Genomic DNA, 26,960 nt, shown 5'->3' with positions numbered 1-26,960 from the left:
TACTAAAATGGGCTCAAACGGGTAATCATAGAATTCATTTTCATAGAAATAAATCGTAGACTCACCACATAAGAACCTAATTAATTTTTAACATTACTTGTTAACTCATAAAGTTTATTTTTCTTTGAATTTTGTCACGGCTGGAAACGGGTGCTCAAATGATCGAGTCATTTGATTCTTTAAGACTGGGATATGAAATGATTTCATTAAAGGAGTCACGTGAACGACTCATAATGATTCTGTTGCTCGCGATCGACTCAGGCGTAATTTTTAATCCTGGCAACACGTACAAACTCTTAGAACATTCCTGAACTGGCTATTTATTTTTTTACTTGTTACTTTCTTATTTAACCTTTGTTATTGTTTTATTTGTCGTTTTGGTCAGGTGATCTTTAATCTGTCGGTCCTCAATAACATCTCGGATATTTATTGATCTGATCGTTAGTGGTAGGTTATTATTAATCGGTTTGGGGATAACAATTCCTATCCGTTGATGAATTTTTGGATCGAGGAACAGTTGTAAGCTACAAGCTTTTACAGGTAAAGCTTATATTTTGTGTCATTAAACAACATTATTGAAAATATATCACTAAAAATGGATTTAGTTCTAAATTAATTCTGGAATGGCAACACATGAGTGGTTGTACGGACGTTACCCGATAACGTGATGTCTGTGAAACTGTTCATATACATATATAGCGCGACGGTTACCGTTTACCGTCAGATGGACTATTAAGCTAGATTTGCTATTCCAGTTAAATATCTATATCTACCAGCTAACATTTATTATATTAAACATTACATGTATGTATCTTTTCAAAATTAATTCATATATTTTGATACAATTAAATGAGCTGTTTTATTTAAAAAATAAATTCCCTTTTTAAACTTATTTTTTTTAAGAATTAAATGTGTTTTGGTGATTTTTAAAAAATCATATTCATCTCAACTATTATAGTTAGATATACGGTGTAATTTGTAGATAGAACAAAGTAGATAGACAATATTATAGTTATATTTGTTTTTTACAAATATAATACGAAGCAACATAAGACGCTCACCAAAACGGCATATTTCTCATAATTATTATATAAATTAATTCTTTCGTGATACATACCTATTAATTTTTGTAAAATAGGTATATATCATTGGTTACAAAAATAAGTCATCCAAAGCAATAATGTTTTTAAAACATTAAAAAAGTAATTTATGTCTATTGTTCTTATTATGAAATTTGATTTTTGTGGCAAAATCAATAGATTTACGGGAGTCACAGTGTGTGGATGACACTTGATTATTATTAATGTAATATTATTGTAATACTTACGCAGGTAACGGATGGCTCTGAGGGTTTTAGTCCAGTAAAATTTTAGATTAAACATGATGTGACCAGTTTTGGCGCAATACATGAATTATTAATTATAATCAGAAAGAAATTTTGATTTAAGTTAATGGGAAAGGGATGAAAAATTAAAAAAAAAGGGATGAAAAACGCTTTTTTTTTTCAAATAACTCGACAACGGCAAGCAATATGAAAAAATAGAAAAAAATCTGCTTAAAACAGGTCCTCTACATATTTTCATTATATCCTGTGTTTAACCACAAAAATAAAAAATTTTATATATTTGCGGACTATTTTTATATACTGCGCCAACACTGGTCACAGCATGTTTAATTTAGAAATTACTGATTTATTTATTCTGGTAGAGAGTATATTTTGCCCTGTGTAGCTTAGCGACTGCATAGTTATGAATATGTTTTCAATTCCCACTTTACTTTTCTTGCTATATCTCATATGACTAATTAAGTATACGAGAAAATAATACTCGAGTATAACGTTTCTCAAAACTAATAAACATACATTAAAATACTCAGAGTGCCATCTGTTACAAATACTTGTATCGGTATTTCATCCTGAAGATTTGGGTGTCTTATTTTTGTGTTTATATTAGGTAATTTATTCTATGGGTTACAATGGATCAGTATAGCCCATTTTGTTTGGGTTTTGGTTAGATGCAATTTATTGTTTGTATAATTTTTTAAAAATAAAATATTATTTAAATTCATACTTTGTTTTATTTGAAATATGTGATAATATGTGTTACAGATGTTATGTGAAATACTTATTTTTCGTTTGTCCCATGTGCTATAAAAAAAAGCAAGCCTGCTGTTATCATTTACAGTATTACAATCGCGTTTCTACAATAGTTCTAGTAAATCACACAAAGTGTCTTTTACAACACTTATCAGTCTCTTGGCGTCCTCAGAAACATCTCGATTACAGACTTACACTGAAATTGTACTTTATCTTAAAAGACTTGTAATTGGCCGAATGTGCTCAAAATTATGTGTAATTGTGCTGGTTGATATTGTAATAGTGCTTTTAGTCTGCTTTGAGCAGAGTGAACATTGAGTACGCTGTTTTTATAATCTGGAAATAATGATAAATCGCTTTATTAGTAAAAACTAAAACCTACATCAACCTAACTAATAACTTCAGTTTAAAATAAATTTATTTAGTAATTTTAATCATATTATAAACGTGAATGTATATAAGTATGGATGGATGTTTGTTACTCTTTCACACAAAATCTACTGAACGGATTTTAATGAAACTACAGTAATATAGCTTGTACATGAGAATATAAATAAAAAACAGGCTATACATTTCACGCGGGTGAAACCGTGTGCACAGCTAGTTTAAAGTGTGAGCCGTTAGTAGCCTAATAGCCTGAAGTAAATAAATAAAAACATTGCTGCATAGCTATTAATAATAACCCTGGACAATTAACACAGCGCCATCTAGTCCCAAGCTAAGCAGAGCTTGTGTTATGGCTACAAGTGTTATATTTTTTAAAATACATGTATAATATATATACATAACCCAGACCGATACAAACAATTATACTCATGAATACAAATGTCTGTACCGTGAGAGGAATCGAACCCACAACCATCGGAAGTAAGTAGTGGTCTAGCACTACTTACTTACTTTTACAAGTAACCGCTGTACCACCGAGGTTATTGAAATAGGTTAGACAAACCCAGACAACTAAATCTTTTAAGTTGGATCTATTAAAGGACGAATACTTACAAAAACATGTACTTTATTAACATACACTTTAATCTCCATGGTGACCTGCCACCTGGCTATCATGAACTGCACCATCTTCCTTATCGACTCGTCATACACGTCTTCCCATCCGCTGGAGTAGATCATTGTAGACACGTTTGAAGCCTGAATGTTAAAGTATAAGTAACTGTCTCGTATGTTAGGGTTTACATTGATATTGGAGAAAAATACGACAATATTAAAATATTAAAAGAAGGTTGTTTAATTATTATTTGGTATCGTTAAACTATTTACGTATAACCCCCACGCATGTCTGTGTGAGAGGAGGGAGTTTTTGTAAGCCACGACATTCGGTCGATGAGCACAGAACGTGCCGGTTGTATTTTGGATATTAAAGTGAATGTATCCCGGATTTAGTTGGGATTGGGGAAAAAGAATTAAGAATTATTTTAAAGAATTAAATAATTTATTTAAACCAAAAACAGTTATAACAATAACATATCAAACGTAAACAACTACATTAGTTTACAAAAAACCGTGTTGCAGTTATTTGCGCCCATCTCCAGAGCATTGTATACAATTTAAATAAAAACAATGAAAATAAATGAGAAACTAAAAGTATAGTGAAGGTGAGTGTGTATAAATCTCAAATTTATATATTTTTGGTAAATATACGTTCGAAGCCGGGGCGGTAAGTAATAAAATGGTATCATCGAGTAATATGGCCTTTATTTTATTGAAAGTGATCCTTTCAATAATGCACTTGTTGATGAAGTTATTAGGTGGATATATAGTAGTAAATATAATTTTATTAGGATTTCATCACAGTCGCACGTAAGACCTAACAAGATCGCTACTTTTAAGTGTGATGGATAATCGAGCGGAATGCGAAGTGCGGAGCGATCTCATAGATCAGATTTGGACTCTTTGTATACTCCTCTGAAACGGCTTCACCGATCGAGACCAAAATTTCAATTAAGATCAATCTTCGAGCCTTCATCATTCACCACTCAAAAAAATTCCGATCGTTCAAAGTCCAATTTTTAAGAATAAAGTGTATTTACACACCAGTAACAAACCTAGTATTTTTTATTCCATAACCACTATGCCTAATACTCGTGCGGATCCGGGGCAGGTCGTAAGTAGTTCGAAACTTACCACATGCTTGATCTTCCCAGCGTGATGGCACAGTAGGTACATGTACAGTACTGTGCTGTATTCATAAACAAATTTAACGATAGGTAATTTTAAACATCGTCAACTGAGAACATTTAGTTTTGTTATTATATATATGTATTAATAGTTCAATTTTCTGTAAAATAACTTTATTTATATTATTGATTTATTTTATTAATTGATTTTATTTCTTTCGGTAACTTGATGTAAGAATCACCGTTTGATTCTTGGATGATGTGCCACCTTACTAAATGTTTACAACTCAGCCTGTATACAACACATTCGTAGAAAATATTAATTTTATGTAATGTTCTACCTATTTACCAGTGTTAAGATCCTCGGTGGGTTGCTGGTTGTGGCTCTTCCATGATTTTTTCTAATAACGTTTTCAAAGCAGCGGTTGTGGTGTATGAAACCGATATGTATATGATTGCGTAATTGTTGAAGAAACTCGATGGTAGATGGTAATATTTCAAGACTAGCGTTTACCCGTGACTTTTTTCTTGCTTTTCTTTTTATGTAATTAGAGTGGTAATCAAGCTTGAGTATCATTTTCTTTTGGACTATCCAATTGCCGTAATTCGCCATTCCCGACTATTTATCTATGGTTAGTGATAAAGCAGTCATTTTGAAGAGGATTCTCTAGTCTGAATAGTTATTTTTTACCGCTCTGCTACCATATTAGAGAAACAACGTAGTTGGTGTAAATATTAAAATTTTATTGTAAATAACTAATTGTTAAGTAACAAATACTTTTTTTTTGTATATATTTAGATTATAAACCCCAATGGACGGCCCATTTAATGGTAAGTAATAACCGTAACCTTTATACAGGTACAGCAATAAGGGCATCACGTTATCATCTGATGCAGGTGATGTCACTCATACGTTGTCATTCCAGAGACTAAGATGTCATGCCTCTTATCCTGTAATTTCACTGCCTAATCTTTACCCTACAATGGAAAGAGCTTACAAAGCAAGCTGCTTGGCGGCTGATATAGGTGAGACTGAGGTACACGCGCAGACGAGTTTTTACTCTATGATCTCTATGATCTATTAATTTCCACATATTATATAATAAAAATAAAACTATTCGATTTAAATTAATTATATAATAAATAATTTATATAAAATAATTATTGAGCATTTATTTTGAAGAGTCGTATAAAAAAGAAATTACATTAAAACATCATATGACATAGTGTTTTCTATTACTTTCAAACCACACTACAAAGGTACGTATTTGTGTGGGCCGTAGTGTCACTATATATTCTAAATCCTCTTTTCGGTCTATATTTTCTCCGCTGGACGATCCCAGTCCTTCATCTTTAGAAATTGACCTGTAAAGAAAAATGTAACATATGTAGGTAGTTAAGTGAATCACTAATACAATTGCTGTATCTGAATCACAAATACGGGTGCGCTCTCTCAGATTAAATGTTATATGTGTAGTGAATGGATGTTTTTATTGTACTCTTCAAATAACTGAAATCAGAACATATTTTACAAAAAATTCTTCTTAAAAAATTCTTTCCACTGTCATAATTGTCGAAGTGGTTATAAAGCAATAAAGAATAATACAAAGAACTTTCGGAAATTAATGCATTAGTTCCGGACTTTACTACAGCTCATATCTAAATTCGTTTTCTGTCACTTTATAATATTGGTATTGATTACGTCTGCATTTACGAAAATTGTCAATATTGATACCTTTTATTCCTTCTTCTCTCTGTTCTTCTTTCATCTTCTGTATCCTCTACTTCTTCTTCACTGCGCGACATTGCATCGTAGTCTTCTGTGTCGAACTGTGTTCCTTTCCGATGTTTTGTTCTTAATCTTGATTGTTCTGATTTATAGAAACAATTATTTGATTAGACAATCGTGTAAATTATTTTAATACAATTATTATGTCGTATTACATAATAAATATTCTAGACTTTGTATATTTCAGCTACCAAGCAGTTTGCTTTGCAAGTTGCATATGTGAAGGATATAAATAAATAAATAATAATATATTTATTGACACCAATTTAAGTAATTACAGTTAGTTATTCTTCTTATAAACTATTATATTTAGGACTATCTGTACCCGCGACTTCGTCCGCGTGGAATTTAACTGTATTTTTCTAAAATAAAAGTAGCCTAAGTTACTCCTTATTACATCAGCCAAAAAAAGTCCCGTCAAAATCGATCCAGTCATTTCAGAAATTAGCCGGAACAAACAGACAGATAGACAAAAATTGTAAAAAATATTATTTTGGTATATGTACCGTATTTATATCCATATGCATGTAGTAAAAAACGGTTATTTCAATATTACAAACAGACACTCAAATTTTGTATAGTACTCCAATGTATAGATGACAAAATAGCAGTTATTTAGAAAGCCAACTGGTATCCGTAGATACGTAGTCAGCAATCATTAATTTTTTTGGCTTTTTGGATTTATTTCTCTCATTTATTTAACTTAGTATAATTATAAAAATATAAGGATATCATACCTTGAGACATGTTATCCTCAAATGACTCTGTATCTTCCGCTCTCCTTATAATATCTGCATCATTTTTTCTAGTCTTTCTCTTACGATCAGTTAAGAAGAAAGACATATCAACGTTTGTCTTCTTCCCTCTTTTTCTATTCCTTTCTTTTCTCGAGTTTCTTGTTGTATATTCTTTAACAGAAGGTTATTATTAATATATGTATAAATTATTGTTTTTGAAAAAAAAACGCGGTCACTCATTTTTAGTAATATACCTGTGTCTACAGAAATATCTTCATATTCCTCCTCACTATTGTATCTTCCCGACTTCTTCTTCCTTCTTCTTATTCTAGTTTCCTCTTCCGAATTTCTCAACAAGGGCTTGAAAGGGTAAGTTCTAGTTGTTTTCTTTTTGTAATACATGTCGTAAATTGATTTTGTAATTCCGTCGTCAGAGTCATCGAGAATAGAGTCTGGAAGTCAATTTCAAGATTTGAGACTACACAGTCCTATTTCAATAAGATTTTGAAAGTCAATCTCCAAGTACAATAGCGTAATAAAGTCACTGTACTATAGCATAATAAAGTCACTTCATATTGTACTTTTTCATTTTCTAACATTTTTCTTACCCTAGCATTATAGTTTTTAGTGATTACCGAGGTACGAAAGACATGTATATATGTCTACTTTTCGTAAAGTATACCATAATTATTACCTGTATCTTTGTTTTTCTTCAAATTTCGAAACCCATTTCTATTTTTAGTCCTTTTTAAACTCATCGAAATGTCATCTTCGTAAGATTCTGTATCGGTTTTCCAATGCGGTAAATGCTTTTTGATAATACTAATTGTCTTTGGATTTTTCTTGACATCTATACTGTGTAAATTTCCATTCACATCTGTTTCATTTTTAATTGTTATTTCTTCTGCATAAGGCATATTTATGCAATCGTTATTAAATTTTGTTTTATTATCATTAATTGTCATTTTTCGGTCATCATCCGTTTCATTAACGATTATGTTTTCAATAACATTCTCAGATATATTTAGGGATCGTTTTTTTCTATTGTAATCGTAATTGGCATTTGGAGCTTTATTCTTGACTCTTTTGTTCATATTTCTTTTAGGTTCTATTTTCTTTCTTGTATAATCTATTTCTTCATCGAAATAAAATTCTGAAAATATTAATCTTAGTGAATTATTATTCAATCTACACTATTTATGATTTGGTAGAAAATGTCAATGATGTATTAGGACCTATGTTTCCTCAATCTTAATTTAATTTAATTTTTATTATAATTTAAGTTCTTTTAACAACATTTTAATGTAGTTGATTAATCATACTCAAATTGACCTATATGATTTCATTCCGTGAGTGTAAATATAATCTGTTAAATTATTAATGAAAGATCCCATCAGATTAGAAGAGTAATTTGGTCAAATTAGATATAATGTATCTGATTTCATACCAGAATCCTTATCGCTATGTTTTGCTGATTTATCATCGCCATAATCTACGTCTTCTGGTAGTATACCATCGTCAGCTCCATTGTAAACGTACCTAAATTTGAAAAATATGTTTAGACTAAATTAATTTATTTTTAAAAGCTGAATATAGCTTAAATATTATGATGCTTGGTATCACCGACTTTGTAAGAAGTTTAAATATCGGGAACTGATCGAGAAATATCGCACATCCGGCTCGAAGTATCAAAGAAAGAAGTGATAATTATTGCGATTGGTTGCTGAGGGGTTTTCTTAAATAAAACCGCATTTGTTGAATGCTACTCGAACACAGATTTTATTCCAAGAAAAATGTAATTAAGTGAAATTGTACGTATCGGCAATTGGATAGTGCACAGTAAGCAGCCATGTGCGGTTACTCGTGTAAAAATAAATGAGACATGTTAAGATTCCTTGATTTTTCCTAATTTAACGTGTACATTATAAAAGTTATTTAAAAATATTAAATTAATAGTATTTTTAAGCTTATTATCTTTACCTAGTACTCCAATCCATTTGTCTTGCATCGTCTAACCATTGGTTGGCGGCCAACGTGGTCTCGCGTACCATCTTTACTTGCAACTGTAGGAAGATTTTGCGAAGGTCCACCGTTATGTGTGAGGTCTTTATGTCATACCCTTCAGGGCCTTCTGCTTTATCTCCTCTTAAATTTCCTATACATAAAATATATATTTCTTTAATTTCATGGTCCTCAATGTTCCTTAAGCCCTCTTTTGGTTATTGGATATAGATAATCTTCCGTGGTAAAATCTTGTGCAATCCTTTATATTGCTAGTAAATAGGTAGGCAAAGTACAATTTCATAATTTTTCTTGTATTGTTTTAAAAAAACAGCATTTGATTAAACATATGTACGTACATCTTAAAGGACTACATACATTCTATTTTTTTTATTTCAGTCCATTTTGTTAGTAATTCTTTTTTAAAAGTATAGATACTAATCTAATAGTTCTATTTGATTTTGTTATTTATTTTCTTCTACTAAAAAGAAAATAAATAACAAAATCAAATAGAACTATTAGATTATAATGATAGTGGAAATATCCTGTCAAATGGACTATGATTACTTTTGAGAAGTGTATTTTTCAGAAATTCAGAGTATATATAACAACACTCCAGTGCGTTCCTCTGATACATGACGCTGGCATAACTAGTCGTAAAAATAACGACCGATTTCCATAAAAGGAAGTAGAAAAAGTGCTTTCCTAAAAACTTTAACATTGTTCTGTTAAGAATATATGTTTAAGAGTAAACATGTGTTAGTAATAGAAAATACCTCTGTGTGACTTCTCTAATGTGTTTTCGAGCCTCAGTAACACGGTGCCAGCCTTCCACGGTTCTAATGTTAGCACGTGGATATGTTGAGGTAGACCGTGGAGACGAACTGACGAGTACTGCCGACCAACAATAATAATACAAATAGTAAATGCTTTTTTTATACCACGTATGTGACAAGCAAGCATACGGCCCATCTGATGGTAAACGGTTACCGTAGCCTATGGTCGCCTGAAACACCAGGGGTATCGCGCGCGCTGCGCTTTGCCGACCCTTTAGTAACTTTAATGTACCCTTGAAAAATCCCATGCTGTAGTCTCACGAGAAAATGATAAGAAAGAAGTAAGTTCATTCCACAATCTAAGTGTCCACGGGAGGAACTTATATATAAGAGGAAGTAGACGTACCTCTATCAGAAGAAATCATAATTATTTATGAGATTTATATTAAAATATTATTTGCACAATTTGACCCACTCAAGACTTCGTATGCCACGCTGTATAGGGTTAACTGGAAGGGATCTCTTTTAGAGATAAGTCCTCCTTTGTTAATATTAGTTCTAATTAATATATCTAAGAAATGTATTTAAGTGCAATAAAGAATATTTAAGAAATAAATGATATGTTGCATCAAAATACAGTTTTCATTATCCCTATTATATTTATTGTATCATCCACTAGTGATCCCAAATTAATTGTATTAAATCAACTGCAATTAAGGAAACCCGCGTGCGTGTATAATGGTTATGAATTTTTTTAATACTCCATTAAATAATATTAAAAATACAATTCTGAAAACTAGCAACTTGATGATATAAGTCTGTCCTTATAATCACAATAAAATTACCAACTATATTTTGTGAAATGTGAAATAATTATAAGAATACATCAGGAGAAATCACACATATAAGTACCTATATTTTTTTGAGATACATAGAAAACAAATCTATATAAACAATCATACTTATCGTGCGAGGAATTGAACCCGCGACCATCAGAAGAAAGGTGGTGTGGTAAACTGTTACACCACCAAGGTCACTGCTAACCACCTCCATTTGAAATTACAGGATAAGAAGTATGGTATCTTAGTCCTCTACAATGATAACCCATGTCTGGTATCACGGGTATCACATGATAACAGGATGTTAGGGTTGTTCGTATATATTGACTGTTACCATTTACCATCAGGTGGGTTTTAAATAGAATAAAAAATTCTTTATTCAAATAAACTTATAACTTAATATTAAACACTTTTTAATAATCATACTTTTTTCTTCCAATTAAATAAAAATAACTTACACGTCTATTCCTTATGTTTTGCCACTTTCTTCTATTCAATTTGTCTCCCGATGCGAGGAACAGCCACGGCTCCATGAGCCACTTCCTGGCCGACTGGGATATTCGCTCCGAGAAACTCTGGTCATCCACTGCACACATTTTATACGTTTTTTTCTTTACAATTGTACGAAATAAGTGATATATGCTCGAAATTGCTATTTTATACAACCTACTCATGTCTAGGGGTTTAGCACACCGCTTTACTTCCGATGTTCGCGGGTTCGATTCCTCACACGGATGCACATATTTGTATTCATGAGTATGATTGTTTGTTTCGATCTGGGTGTTGATATTTATAATATTTATGTATCTCAACAAAATATAGGTATTTATATAAGTTAATTAGCACCCATAACACAAGCTCTGCTTAGCTTGGGACTAGATGGCACTGTGTGAACTGTCAAGGTATATTATTATTACATATATACATTCGCCAGGAATGAGTGGTTTTGCCTGCCTGGGACCATTAAAGTCCTCTATTTTTGTTATTAGTAAAAAAATAGTAAAAGTCAAAGAAAAAGCTTAATTGTCTCAAATAAAAATTCATGTAATTTTTTGTTTTTACATATTGATTCAATTCTCCATTTAAAAATATCAGCATTCCTGCCGAACTTTTTTGTCGGCTCACCTACGAGTAGTTAGCATTCCAGTTCAGAAAACATTTACATTTTACTTTTGTAACCGTATGGTTTTTTTTTAATTTTGATTTTTTGAAACAGAATGAATAGTTTTAGATATTGTAACCAACATCGAAACTTACAATTTTTATATACTGACCATTTTGTCTGAAGTTACCAAACAGAATCCTGTGTTTGCCTTTAACAACCAGACCTGCACCATGCGCCTCCTCGTTGAGTGCCTCGTCTAAACCAAATCCATCATCTGTTAAGAGTCTCCTATGAACCTGCAAAGTAATATTTTTTTGAAGGATGATTTAATTTACCTGAAATTGACGACCAATATAGTTCTCCGAGGAGCAGCACGGTCTACTTGACATGGTATATTGCTAGCTATGGAACTACTATCCTCATTATTAACAACAACCGCTCTTCCTCTTCTCAATAAAATGGTACACCTGCCCGCGCTGACGTTATATGCAACGGAAGACACAAACGTGACTTTAACATGAAATTATCATAATGGGTTCCACGTGAAGGTTAACCTAGGTTAATGTACAATACATTGATAGCAATGACGTCAACAGTCCACATTACTGAGAAACCACTTTCCCCCACGTGATGCTGTTCAAGTATATACCACTTACCATTAGATATAGCGTCAGCTTGTCGGCCATTTTGTATACATTTCAAAATAAATTAAGAAGGTTGACTTACCATTAATTCTAATTCCCCTTCAGTGTAAGAGGTGCCGCCTTGGGCTCTGTCACTCAATACACATATCTCAATGCTCGAGTTCAGAGAGTGGATACAAATCCTGGAGGTCACTGGGAAGTAGCACGCAGAGAGCGGTTTCTTTTGTTGTTGACCTGCAAATGCTTTCAATTAATGTCAGTTTAGTTGTTGAGGTTTAACACACTACCTCACCTCACCTTCCGGTGGTCGTGAGTTCGACCCCACAAAACAAATATTTGTGTTTATGAGTTTTACTGTTTTATGGATTTAGGTGTTTTATGGGTATGTAAAGATATAGTGTAGCACAAGCTCTGCTTAGTTTAGCCTAGGTACTGCCGTGTGAATTGTTTATTATTACTTACTAATACATATCTGTGCTAATAAATACTATAAAGAGGTAGATTTGTATGTTCGAGCTAATCTCCGCTAATGGCTCACCTGACACTAAGTCATTACAGCCGCCAATAAGCACCCACAACACCAGGGCAATTGCAAGTGCCTTACTGGTCTTTTATAAAGGAATAAGGTCTTTTCTTGAAGATTTTAATATCCTATCAGAACGGAAATACCGTTACTAGAAAGAGATTCTTCTGTGATAAACGCATGATGGACGACCGCCCTTCTGCCAGATAATCAAGATGATAAACCTGCAAGGATTATTAATTTCTTGGTAGTGAAATTAAGCGGCTAGTATTAATCCGAACAATTCCTCTCCGCAATGTATGTCGTACAAAACGCACAAAGATGCATAAGATGAGAAGATGAACAATATCTCGCCGCAGAGCCAATAGATCGAGTCTGTCACAAAGACGTTGATTACTAATAATTCTGATTGCTCGGTTCTGAATGCGGCCAAATGGAAGTATCTGGCATTGATACTGATATATACTAAAGAGAAGGTTAATTGTGAAGGTTTTTGTAATTCGTATTTTTTTAAAGTTTCATTTCCACTTACTGGACGTCTCATTCCAACAACTCCTCTTCATCATCTGCCTGCCGTTCGAGTCGGTAAAGAATTCACCATTATTGGTGATGTTTGTAGTGAACACACTGACAACCTCTTTCCCCAAGTCGGTGCTGAATAAAGTAAACAAAATTCTAATGTTAGTGTAGTAATAATAATAATAATAACCCAGGACAAATCACACAGCGTTAACTGACTCATTGGAGGGAAAATACAAATTCTTTTGCAATAGTACAAAAATTCCTTTTATTTACACCAGAACTAAGGGATAGTACAAATACACACAGAGGTCTTTTTACAGTCTACTTATCATATTTACCCAATCGGAACCGGTCCAACAATCCACTCCATCTCCACAAACTCCTCGCCCCGGTACAGCCGTATGGTCTGCGTGATCCAGTCGCTGAACTTCTGCCGTATTTCCTTCACCAGAGATCCCCTCACCACGTGGTAGACCACGCGATCTGTTACCTATAATACAGAAGTAGATTGAAAAAAATGTGATCACTATTCAAAAGTGCTTCAATATTTGAATAAATGTTTTTCTATTCTATTCTATTCTGTTATATTATGTTCTATTCTGTTCTGTTCTGTTCTGTTCCTTTCCGTTTCGTTCCATTCTGTTCTGTTCTATTCTGTTTTCTAAGTGCAGATGATCTCTCAATTGTCGGGCTAACCTGCACTGAATCGAGTCATCGTAATATTGATGTATGGGAGAGAAGTGATTGTTAGTAATGTGGATAAATAACCCCATAGCTAGCAACGTATCATATCAGGTTGACCTCCACTTAGTTGCCCCTAGAAACCATACTGCTCAATTCATGCTGAATGACCTGACCTCATGCTCGTCTTATCATACTTCACTGATGCCCCGCCAGTGTAATCCGTTAGCACAGGCGGTTGCACCATTCCATTATCATCTCACGTATTAAAACTGTTTTAATCATAATCTTAATATATTATAAACGTGAAAGTTTGGAAGTATGAATGTTTGTTACTCTTTCACGCAAAAACTACTGAACGGATTTTACTGAACATTTACAGTAATGCTTAAACAACTTATGCATCAGAATAACACATAGGCTATATTTTATATTGAAATTCAACGCGGATAAAACTGCGGGCACTGCTAGTATTTAATAAACATACCGGCAAAGGTCTTTCCGTGTTAGGCCTGAAGCTATAAGACCCAGACTGCAGTCCTTGCGACTTTTGGCTGTAGTAAAAGAAGTTCTGCGACACCTGGATGGTAGCGCCGTCGATGTGTTGGACGGACTCCAGCAGACCACTCTCCTTGTTCACTGTCACTTTGAGGTACTGGAATTAGGTAAAAAAGATAACTAGAAAAGAGAAGAGACTACAGTTACCTGATTTGGCTTGTTTATAATCATCCTATGATCCTCGACTGGTGCCCCGCTAGCGTACACCGTTAGCGTAAGTAAGTTTACCATTATATTTTCACACATTAAAAAAGGTGGTTAGGTTAACGAAGATGACCGGGAGTGAATGGATACGGAAGGCGGAAGAGCGCACATGGAGGAAGTCTTTGGGAAAGGCCTATGTCCAACAGTGGATAGACACAGGCTGATGATGATGATATGATGATGAAGGAGTGAGAAATATACTAGCGAAATCTCTCTACAATCTTCTATCCTAGTCTAGAACTACAGGAAGATATATACCAGAACGTGTATCTAAAGCTGCACTAGCAGGCTCCTACCAGAATTGGCTGGACAGGGAGACAAACACCAGCAGTGAAGGTGAGTGTCGACGTACGTTGGCAAAGGGGCTTCTTAAGTCTACATCCGGATAACAATCCATTCCGAAGGATTAAGTTCTCAGGCTTCCGTACCCTATGTAAATCTTCAAAATTATTTTCCAGTTTCGCGCCTGAAATAAGTGAAACAGAGGCACCCAAACCAATTAGACTTTATTCAAAGTGTTCTTGTATAAAGTCTAATTGAGCCGCTTTACCTCATTTGAAATAAGTGGCATCACGTCTTGTTCAGCATCAGGATTCACTTGTGTTTTCTTATTCATAAAAGCATTTTCTTCCTGAAATGAATATAATATATAGTTATACAAAAATAAAAAGTATCAAAGTGAAATATGAAACAAATATTGTAGAATAAAGAATTGAATGAATAAATGTTTTTTTAAAAGTGATGCCTGATTCAGGTTAATTAATATATTCATTAAAAAACCACAAAAATGTTGTAAAGGATAAGGCAATGTTAAAAATAAATTGGTATATATAAACAGACAGACTTTAAGTTTATGGCCGCACTCAGAGACGTTCCTTAAATTGTATTGCTAATGAATATTTAGTTAAGAGTGTCTCAGCCCAAAAATTTTTTTTCACTTTTTCGTAAAATTGTTTTTATTGTGTTAATTATTGTATTTTTTTATTTTTTATAATGTTGCATTTAAAAATACATACAACCCTAAATTTTCACCCTTCTTTCACCAACCCCTATTTTTTAATAGCTATTTTAATTTATATGGCAAAACAACGTTTGCCGGGTCAGCTAGTACTCATACAACTCATAAAAATCAGTATTAATATGGTCTATTTTTTGGAATATTTACCAGCGGGTCCCGAATTGGTGTTATATAGTATGCCGAGTAACCCAGCGGTGGTATATTCTCTGCCTCGAAGCACAGCTCCTGTATAGTGGTGGAGGAACGGCCCGGCAGGTTGATTACTGAACTCGGCAACGGAACCAGCTGGTATTCCACTTCTTCATCTAAATAGATATCGAGATAGATTTTGTATAAAGTCACCAGCACCAACAATAGCACAGCATCAACAACATCATCATCATCGACAATTTGAAGATGATGATGTTGTTGTTGATGATGACGACGATGACGACGACAATTAACACAGCTCTATTTAATCTCAAGCTAATCATTACTTGTGTTGTGGTATTAGACTGATGATGATATAAATACACATATAGTATGTATATTTTATGTAAATACATGTATAATATATATAGAAAACATCCAGACCAATAGAATAGAATAGAACCTTTATTCAAATAAACTTAATTTAATCACTATTGAATAGTCATAGTCAGCTTTCTTTTAATATACCGCTCATTCGGAAAGCTGTCTCATAATAAGAAGAATGAGAACAATACTGCTTGTAGATCATACTCTTGAATACAATTTTTTGTATCGTGTAAGTTTAAAAGTAAACGGATTTTAACATCTAGACTAAGCCGCTGGTTAGAGCCAATTCACAATAATATTTAAATATAAATATTAATAATTACGAACCATTGAAATCCCTTATGGAGTAGTGGAGAGCGATGGCCGGTAACTTGATATGGTGGTAGGTCTTAGTACTGAGAGGATTGTATACAAGCAGGAGATATGATTCTTGCGTCTCTATGAACTGCAAACAACACTTAATCGAGTAACTGTATAAAATGAAGACACGTTTACATCATAGCTACAGTGGAGCTTCCTCCCGCGTACACTTAGATTGTGGAATGTACTACCTGCCGAGGTTTTCTCTCGAGACTATAGCATGTAGTTTTTCAAGAAGGGTATATTAAGGTTTCTTAAGAGTAGACTACGAGCACGTGATACCCCTGGTGTTTCAGGCGTCCATAGGCTATGGTAACCATTACCATCAGTTGGGCCGTATGCTTGTTTGCCACCGTAGTAGTATAAAAAAACATACATGTTGCATAAAAATCTATAATAAATTATATACTTCAGTTACGAATACCTGTTTAAAATAGTTCAAAAACAAATTCGAATTCAAAAATCATTTATGAAGGTAGGACATTTTAGCTGCTTATGAACGTAATTTTTTTTTTATAGCGACTCGTCCTAGGGGGTTATTACTTAGACTTAAATAAAAGATAGTGAGTTCATTTCTGATCAAAGGAAATTTATATAGCAACTTACCAATACTTACTAATAAAATTGGAGTTTGTATCCAATTTTATTTATATGTATAGATGTACATACTTACCCGGCATTGGCTAATATTCAGTTGGTGGCAAACGACAAATTGTTGACTGTGTTTGGAGCGTCTACTGTTGCCCCACGTTGGTGTTAAAATGCTTTAAAATTTTAATGAGGTTTTAGATACTATTTACTATTTTTTTATTGAATCCCTACTGTACATACTGATATATTAAAATTAAAAATAAGAGAAAAAAATTGTTGATTATTAAGTGATCGTGAAATATGTAAATTATTTGTCTCTAGTATACAATTCCACAGTACAGAAAGGTGTGTAACGGTCATTACAAAGTCTTGCAGTCGGAATTGAACAAGATGGCGACCTATGAACAGTGACTTGGACAAAGTAGGCATTATACGAGCAGCCCGCGAACGAAACGGATGAGTCAAGATCGTGTTCATAATAAGTAAACCATAGACAATGTAAAATAGTTTTATCAATGATTTTGTTTTTGTTAAGTAAGTTATGTTAGTATTTATAACTTATATTGCTATTTACCTTATTAAATTCGATATCTTTTTGGTACATGTGTCGATGGCTTCGCTTAATATCCTCATGAAGTCATTAGCAACGTGCTGCTGGCTTGTGCCTGTAATGGGTTTTTTTTTAATATCAATAGTCTGGCAAGAGCTGATGACCAACGTGATGGTATGTGGTAACTGTCATCTGTCAACAAAATAATATTAGACACTCATAGCACAGATAATATAATATTACATCCCGTAGTAACTCCCATATTCCATTCTTGAGGCATCATGCCTCGGATCTTTCCTCTATAATTGTAATTGCATTGCCATATTTTTTATAAATCCAAAATACATACATTACATATATCGGTCTGGATGTTTTCTATGTATAATATGTATTTACAAAAAAAAAAATATGTATAGTTGTCTAGCACCCATAAGACACGCTTTAGCTTGTGTCTAGATGGCGCTGTATCAATTGTCCTGAGATTACTATTATAAAAAAAAACAGCGCCACGGACACAAAATAATAATTGTAGTATCATTCGCGTAGCCCCGACAAAAGGTCAAGAGAAGGAACACCTTGGGGTTTTCAGTCGGTAAGAAGCTACCTCCCCCGGGGCGAGCGTGTCTCCATGAAGATTTTCCCCAAGAAAAAAAAAGGGAAAGAAACTCCGAGCATACGGTAAGATGTGCTATATTAAAAATATTGGGTTAAAAAGATGAATACAAGTATTTATCACCTGTTATACCGTCGTGATGGAGTACCAGGCTGACAGCATGTCTCAGGAGGTGGAGCTCATACGAGTCTCCCATGTGTGCAATCACTGATAGCTGCTTCATTACCTGATGGAAGAGACAGAGGCCTAATACAAGAAACTAATCTTTCATTCTCTTAATTAAACTTGCAGCAAGCCGCTTGCTTCTAAATCAAACTGCTTGACTAAAATATATAAGACAGAATGTGCAGAAAGTCGTTCTGTAGTATATTCCAATTACATAAAAAAATTATTACAAATCAATATATACATATAAATAATACAATTGTAGCGTCTGTTTTTAACATTGAAATAACCGTTTTTACTACATGCATATGAATATAAATACGGTACATACACCAAAACATATTTTTTTACAATTTTTGTCTGTCTGTCTGTCTGTTTGTTCCGGCTAATCTCTGAAATGGTTGGACCGATTTTGACGGGACTTTTATTGGCAGGTAACCTAAATTACTCCTTATTACATAAGCAATGTAGTAACTTAGGTTCCTTGCTGTACTTTTATTGGCAGGTAACCTAAATTACTCCTTATTACATCAGCAATGTAGTAACTTAGGTTCCTTGTTCCAGAGAGAGAGTCATAGGGAGAGCAGAGTAATAAGGAGTAACTTAGGTTACTTTTATTTTAGAAAAATAACGTTAAATTCCACGCGGACGAAATTGCGTGTACGCTAGTATAAAATATAAATAACGGCCGTTCTATTCCTACCCTTCGAATTTCTATAGGTGCCCGCACACTGTAGTTACATCAATCATAATAATAAACTCTTTATTGTGTACACAGAAGAAACATATGATGAATCCGATGGAATAATATGCGGAGAAGTGAGCAGGGATCAAACATAGGCTTCTAGTATTACGCAAAGCAGAACTAGGGGATTTAATTAGAATATAATCCTCTCTAAGTCCATTCTAAATGTTGGAGTTCCCTCTGCTCTCGCATTCATTTTCTTCCCGTAAAGCTGTTGAAGCAAATTCCCTGTTCCTTCAACCTGTTTGTATAAAAAGAAGGAACCATCACCATTATTACCTGAAGGAACGTGTGTGATCTTCTCGCTATGTACTTCAGACTGGGCCTGGAAGTGTAAAACCCTGTCCAGTAGGTGGTCGGGTCGCTGCCGTATGGCAACAGGTCCTCCTAAAATATATACATTTCTTAACACGCAATGTTTCTTCCTCATTCTTCTTGTGATGAGAAATCTTTCCGAATGAGCAGTAAATTACAGAAAGGATAATTATGACTATTTAAAAGCGCTAAAATTAAGTTTATTTGAATAAAGAATTTTCTATTCTATTCTTAACTAAATTTCACAATTATTCTGTTGAGTTTCGCGCTAATCTCTTACAATGTAGACACAACTATGCTTATAGAAATATCTTATTCGTCTGTTTTTATAACTGGTCTCAATAGTTCTAAATTAACTTTATTTGAATAAAAGATGTTTTATCCCATTTTTAACTAAATTCCAAAATATTCTGTTTAGTTTCGCGCTAATCTCTTACAATGTAGACACAACTATGCTTACAGATATAGAACGTCCAGTGGTTAACCACTCATTAAATTTCCATATCGATTTTGATGATTCCTATTTTACTGAATGTAAATCTATATATAAATAATTCGCTATTTCCATTGGTCATAACATAGCGCGTGAACGACTGGATCGATTTCATTCATTTTTTTTTATTATTCTCATATATAGGTTCTTATGAAGGAAAAAATTGAGAAGGTTAGCGAAAATCAAGAAAGTAGTGCGTTTTTTTTAAGATAGGACAACGTCTGTGTTCAGCTAGTTTAGCTAGTTTGTAATGAATTGTATGTATCTTTAGTGATGTAACAAAGAAGTCACGCCTCTATACCATGTAGCTTAAAATAAATAAGGTAAAATCTTACCCTTTCGGTGTATAGAGCTTTGTCCCGTCGTCCATAGAGGTAAATTGCTTTCAAATAACAAGATGGCGTCGAATAAAATATGTTAATGTCAGATAAATTGGCGGGATGCGTGTTGACATGGCTGAAAATGTACAGTTTTAAACATAAGTCTTATTTTATAAAAATGCATTAAAGCTCACACGATTTAAGGACGCAGGAATGTACTCACTGGTGGAGCGCGCGATCTCTCTCGTTCTCTTTCTCTACATTTACTTGCATAATCTTTTACGCGTGAGAGAGCGTACCTGTAAAGTCAGCTAATACCCGTCCTATCGACCCGCCCCCCCCTCCGATCGATCCTCCGTCCAATTCAAACGGGGATCGGAATTACGACGGCCTGAGCCGAGGTTCGAACCCCTAGTGGTGCCCTCAGACTAAAGTCGTATCCGTCAGGCAGGAGTTGGCCTTCAGCCGCTCCATAAGTCCTTCCGCCGGTTTGGAGTGCCATCTGCACTAGCCCCCTAACGTCCTGTGAAGCTGTAAAGGCCAGCTGCGGCCAACAGCATGAGAGTAGTCCGAAAAAAAAAAGTCAGCAAATATCTAAACCTCCTAACTAAGCAGTGTCTCATCACCCATATCAAACTAGTAGTAGACTAGTCCTCACAAGCAGCACCCGTTCACGAGTATGACTAAAAATAATACGAACTTGATGAGTTTATCCATGTTCATGAACCAGTTGGCGGCACTCTGGTATGTGAAGTCACCTCCCATGGTCACCACAATGTTATCGTGCTCGTAGTATTTCGCCTGCCTCTCTATATGGCTTATGAAATCATTCACCTGCCAGAAAAGTATAATATATGGTACATACAAGTAAGTATACATGAAAAAAATATTTTATTATTATATATTATAGATAAAAATAAAAATGAAAATATCTTTATTTAGACCTACAGTCTACCATCACAGTTCGGAGAGCATTCTAGCTAAGAAAAACTGAAAAGAAACTCAGCTCTTATTTTTATACGCGACAGTTTGTAAATATGGAAGTTTGTTACTCTTTCACGCAAAAACTACTGAACGGATTTTGATGAAACGTTACAATAATATAGCTTATGCAGTGTAACACATAGGCTATATTTTATATTAAAGTTTATATATTGAAATGTAACACGGGTGAAACCGAGGGCAAAGCTAGTTCTTTTATAAATGTACATATTTGCAAAAGTACAGATTTATTTTTAAATTGCAAATTAGGGAGAATAGACAGACCGCCAGTATATGCTATTGCAATTTTGTCAAAAGAAATACAAAGAGCATAACATGTACCTATGTACACAATAAAGGATAACAAAATAAAATAATCGAGGCCCTTTTTTCTTTTATGGTTGAATTTTGTGAACTCTGTAGGTCTGGAATGTAGTGGCTTCATCATCATCACACGCAGCTTCACCACTGATAATTATGGAAGAGTTTGTTAATATAGTCGCTCAAATATCAATTAACGGGAAGATAACGTTAGTATCTATAATAATAACCCTGACAATTCACACAACGCCATCTAGTTCCAAACTAAGCAGTGCTTGAGATACTACTGTACTTGTAGTATTTAAAAAAAAGTATTATAAGGTGTGGTGTATCGGCGCTGCCGTGGCAGATTGCCGTCGATAGTGCCGTGACCACACAGACAATTTCTATATGTTAGTTTTATAATATTAATTCATATTTATGTTAGTCTATAAGCTATTTATAATATAGGCCTAGTTGCCTGAAATATATAAAATAATAAATAATTTGATGAAGGCAAGGTGATGATGATGAGAGTATAGTACAGTTACCCGTTTATCGGCGTTGTAAACTTTGCTGTCGGGATCATCAACGATTGGTTCATCATTGCATAAGAAGTCGAAACAAAAGCCTTCTGGTGCGTTGTACAAGTTGTATAATGTGTGTGTCATGATGTCAGACATTTTACCTGAAATAAATAGAGTTTGTTCAATGTACTGAAGAAATTATTGGACATGTCAAATCTGGTGTATGTATGAAATAAATTTACCAAGCACGTCACTTCCTCTCCACATAAACTCTAGTCTGTCCTCGTCTATCATTGCTTCTCTTTCTCTGTGGTCCACTCGTCCTATTTAAAAAATACCTGATTATTTTGAAGTATAATATAAATTCTTCTCTTTCTCGGTGGTCCACACGTCCTATTTAAAAAAAATCTGATTATTTTGAATACAAAATCAAATTCAAAAAATCTTTTACTCAAGTTGGACATAATCACTTCAGTAAGTCAAGTTTTCTGTGTTAATAGATAATTTTCATCATATTTAAGAGAGAATATAATGACTAGTAGAGATGAACCAAAAAGAAATGATAAGACTTTTTAAGTAGATAAGTTATTAAGATTTAGGCAGAGAGAGAGAATTTTCATCCTCTCTAAATATGTTTTGATTACCTAATTTACCTACGCACAAACTGATTATTATTTAGAAGATTAAAGAATAAAGGTTTTTATTTTCTTTCGAGTAATATGTTGTTTTAGTTAACCTCACTATCACAAACAAGCAGTTATTAGCTTTTACAGTCATCTGAATTCAACATTTTTTAAATTTAGACGGGATCCATTCCGGGATCCCGGCTACTGTAACCGAGTTTACCATCAGGTGTTTCATGAGATGGGCCGTATCCCTGTTTGCCACCATAGTTGTATAAAAAAAAAAGATTTAGTAGGGCCGTCCCTAAAAGAAATGGCAAGAAGCTAGGCAGAGAGAGAGAGAATCATCCTTTTATATTATGGGTTTCTGGAAGAAATAATTACCTATAAATAATCCGTCGTAGCCCATCTGAGCTGACAGCGAGGCCTGCTCTCTTGTGTGTCCATATGCGTCAATTTGCCAAGCTGCTTTTGGTTTGCCACAAATTCCTAAGGTATCGTTTAGTTTCCTAGAAATAATCATATTTACAATTCAAATAGCGTATGTATATTCTATATACGTTTATTAAAATAAAACGAATATACTGTTTTAAACTTGACGCGGTCATTATTTATACGTATAATGAGTAAAAATCACGGGATGTTACCACGTTTTATATTTATTTGCTGAGTTTACCCGTGATCATGGTGGTTGAAACACTGCCGAAATATCGGGAACTCAGCAAATAAATATAAAACGTGGTAAAATCCCGTGATTTTTACTAATTATACGTATAAAACGAATATAGTATTAATATTTTTTTTAGGTAGAGAAAAAATTAAAATTATAATGTAAAAATTTGACGTTCATAAGCGGCTAAAATATTCTACATAAATAAATGATTTTGATTTTGGATTTGAATTCTATTTGAATTTATTATAAATATATGACATATTATATACTAGCTATTCCCGCGACTTCGTCCGCATGTAATTTAACTTTATTTTTCTAAAATAAATGTAGCCTAAGTTACTCCTTATTACATCAGCTGCCTGCCAATAAAAGTCCCATCAATATCGGTTCAGCCATTTCAGAGATTAGCTGGAACAGACAGACAGACAGACATATAAATAGTGTTTAAAAATGTTATTTTGGTGTATGTACCGTATTTATATTCATATGCATGTAGGAAAACACGGTTATTTCAATATTACAAACAGACGCTCCAATTTTATTTATATGTATCAATTTAGATAAATCAATAATAAATAATATTTAATACCGCTCGATTTGAATTGTCCTGAGTTATTATTATTGTTATATTTTAAACAGGTATCTATATATTACACGTATTATACTTTTTGTGATCCTTACCTTAATCCCCAAGTGTATTGGTCAATAATTTGAAGATAATCTACAGTTGCTTCATCATTATGAACCCATCCACCTCCAGCAAACTCAATCCTACCTTCCTGTACCAGGGTCCTGAAGGTGGCTCTTGTGATTGGCCGTTGTTCCTTCCACCATCGCCAGAAATACGACGTCTCTGAGAAGGTGAACCTTGGAAAAAGAAACTTATTAATATTTATTTTATAATAGATGATAATGGAATGGCGCACCGGCCTCCGCTAACGGTATACGCTGGCGGAGCACCAGTGGAGGATGATAAGGTGAAGATAAGGTCAGGTTAGTTAGTCCATCGTGGCCAATTCAATAGAAATTTAATATGGTTTCCAGAGGGAACCACATTTAAGTTAATCTGACATGGTCCATTACTAACAATGGTGTTAATTTATTAATCCATATTACTAATTAAATAAAAAAACCCTTCTCCTTTAAGATTCATCTGAATCTTACAGTGCTGACAGCGGAGTTCCTGTAGCTGTGGTGTCTACTACCCCAGAATGGAGAGGAGATGAATAAGAGATTCATCTGAATCTTACTTATCATTGTTGATACAGTTGCTGCGGTGTCCACTGCCCCAAAACGGAGAGAGTGTATAAGGGAGAACGTAAAAAAATAATTTGTAGGGAGTTAAAAAAGATGCGTCTCCCAAGGTTCAGTCAGTATATGAGATAGTGATGTTGGTATGACCTTGGAGATGTCGGGATGGATGGATGGATGATGGATGGATGGATAGGCTGGGTTGGAATCTTACTTTATACAATTTACTCATCACAAATTCATTTTGTATTGGCCGTCGTCTTCTGTCTTGTTCATAGGCGATTGTTAGTATTGTTAAGCAGGCCTTATAGCTTGTGTTGTGAAACCTCTTTCGTTTAACTTTTTATATTTAAATAGTTATAGATTATAAATTTTGATAGTTCGTTCCTAATATTATTGTAAAAGTGACATTATATTTTCTTTCTTGATTTACTAAATATTTTATTTCTTTATATAATAGAATATGTATAATTAGTAGATATAAATCGGAAAGTGTTATTTATAGATATATAAATTCACCTATCCTATGTATCCGGGACACCCGCTGTCCCGGAACCTAGAAATCGTCAAATCCATCACAGCTTGTTTACCTTTGCAGATGGATTGCATTTTAAATATTGCAAGTGTCATAGTAAGCTATAGCAGCAATATATATTTGACATTAATAAGCTGCTAAAATTTCCTATTATGAATAAATGATTTTTGAATTTTGAATAAATCCTGATTATATTATATATGTCATTTGATGTATTAGCATGCTTAATATTTATTAATAAGCATGCTAATACTATCAGTTTCGTATTAATACTCGTTGGACGTTAAGTCTCTTGTTTTTGTGAAATATGCATTTGTAAAGTTTATTATTTTTTTATAATAATAATAATATATTTATTTGTCAGAATTTGGCACGTGCAATTGTAGTAATTATATATTATATATGTTTCATCATGTTCTGCTGTTTCCAGCGTATAAATTCTGTAATCCAAGCATTATAAAGTCTAAACATTATATCTATATTTAATTAATTGTCAATATTTTATTTTAATATTATTTTATATTTTAATATTAAGGTGCTTACTTCCGTCGTTTGTCGTGCAATAATTCAGACAGTACAGAGTGGTAAATCAGCTGGACATTTGCTGAACTGATCGATGTTTTAGCTGTGAAAAATCGGTATAGTTAATAATAATTTCAATTACGTACTATTATTACATATATATTACAGAAATTAGTGGTCTAGCGGCTTAGCAAATCGCTTATCATCCGAGGGTCGCGGGTTCGATTCCTCGCATAGTATTTACAAACTAACATTTGTATTCATGAGTATGATTGTTTATATTGGTCTAGGATTTCTATGTAAATTATGTATACAGTACAAAAAAAACATATTTAAGTAGGTATTTATATCAGTTGTCTAGGACCCATAAGAAAACGTTGATTAGCTTGGGACTAGATGGCGCTGTGTGAATTGTCCAGAGGTTATTAATAGTATATTTTTTGATACTACATAAAATATCGACTTCGATCGTTACGTTCTTAAATGATATATCTCGAAATAATATTATACAAATCACTGGATTATAAATTATATTTTAAGTAATATATAATCGAATCGAATCGAACCCGCGGCCTTAGAAGTAAAGCGGTGTTAAACCACTAGACCATCGAGGGCGTAGACATTATATTCTCAAGAATCGTAAGTATCGGGAAGTTTCAGAAATGATATGTCGATGCAGCAGTACTTTTATTTTATTCCTTTTTCAAATTACACTCCACATAAATTGCGTCGCTGTACATTCACGTCTGGTCGTCTCAGTCACCTCGAACAAGGAGAGAGCAGCCCGCTCTCTCCTTGTTCCCGGCCTCTTTATCTCTATTCCTATTGGTGGCGGAATAATCGTGACGCCACCAACATCACATGCCTCGCAATGGTTTTAAATTTGAAATGTAAGTAATAAATTAGTCAACTGAGTGTTCTTTATGTATTGAAGCTAACATAAGTGAGCGTAAACACATTACTAACTGCCATAGTAGTATTCATCGAAGGTCTTCACCCACCCAGCATCCATGTGGGAGTGAGGAATGAGATGAACATTTAGAGCGCCATCTCGGGTCTGAGGACATTGCTGTAAACATGTTTATAGTGTGTTTATATCATCATCATCATCATCATCATCGCAGCCCGGAAGACGTTCACTGCTGGACATAGGCCTCCCCCAAAGATATCCACGACGATCGGTCCTGCGCTGCTCGCATCCAATGCCTTCCAGCGATCTTGACCAGATCGTCGGTCCACCTTGCTGGAAGCATTCCCAC

The 26,960-nt window shown here is 33.9% G+C and overlaps 1 protein-coding gene across 1 annotated transcript; it reads right to left on the bottom strand.

Annotated features, from left to right (window-relative positions):
* Positions 1 to 5,396: 5,396 nt before the first annotated feature.
* Positions 5,397 to 26,731, bottom strand: LOC131842319 (lysosomal alpha-mannosidase-like). The gene is given in 30 exon segments (XM_059190858.1): positions 5,397 to 5,589; positions 5,960 to 6,095; positions 6,751 to 6,921; positions 7,005 to 7,202; positions 7,445 to 7,903; positions 8,198 to 8,289; positions 8,731 to 8,905; positions 9,111 to 9,121; positions 9,539 to 9,645; positions 10,825 to 10,952; positions 11,641 to 11,767; positions 12,198 to 12,349; positions 13,171 to 13,292; positions 13,499 to 13,650; positions 14,329 to 14,496; positions 15,154 to 15,234; positions 15,769 to 15,926; positions 16,465 to 16,582; positions 17,171 to 17,261; positions 17,663 to 17,753; positions 18,375 to 18,477; positions 19,441 to 19,548; positions 20,305 to 20,425; positions 20,990 to 21,123; positions 22,122 to 22,258; positions 22,340 to 22,420; positions 23,105 to 23,229; positions 24,075 to 24,260; positions 25,723 to 25,804; positions 26,668 to 26,731. Coding segments are annotated over 30 exon segments (4,011 nt in total). The 5' UTR covers positions 26,714 to 26,731; the 3' UTR covers positions 5,397 to 5,438.
* Positions 26,732 to 26,960: the final 229 nt, after the last annotated feature.

Source organism: Achroia grisella, unplaced genomic scaffold (assembly GCF_030625045.1).
Source record: "Achroia grisella isolate CSIRO2021 unplaced genomic scaffold, CSIRO_AGI_Agris_v1 utg2156, whole genome shotgun sequence".
In the NCBI taxonomy this organism is placed as follows: Eukaryota; Metazoa; Arthropoda; class Insecta; order Lepidoptera; family Pyralidae; genus Achroia; species Achroia grisella.
The sequence above is the reverse complement of the archived record's forward strand: the minus strand, read 5'-3'. Positions and strand labels throughout refer to the sequence as shown.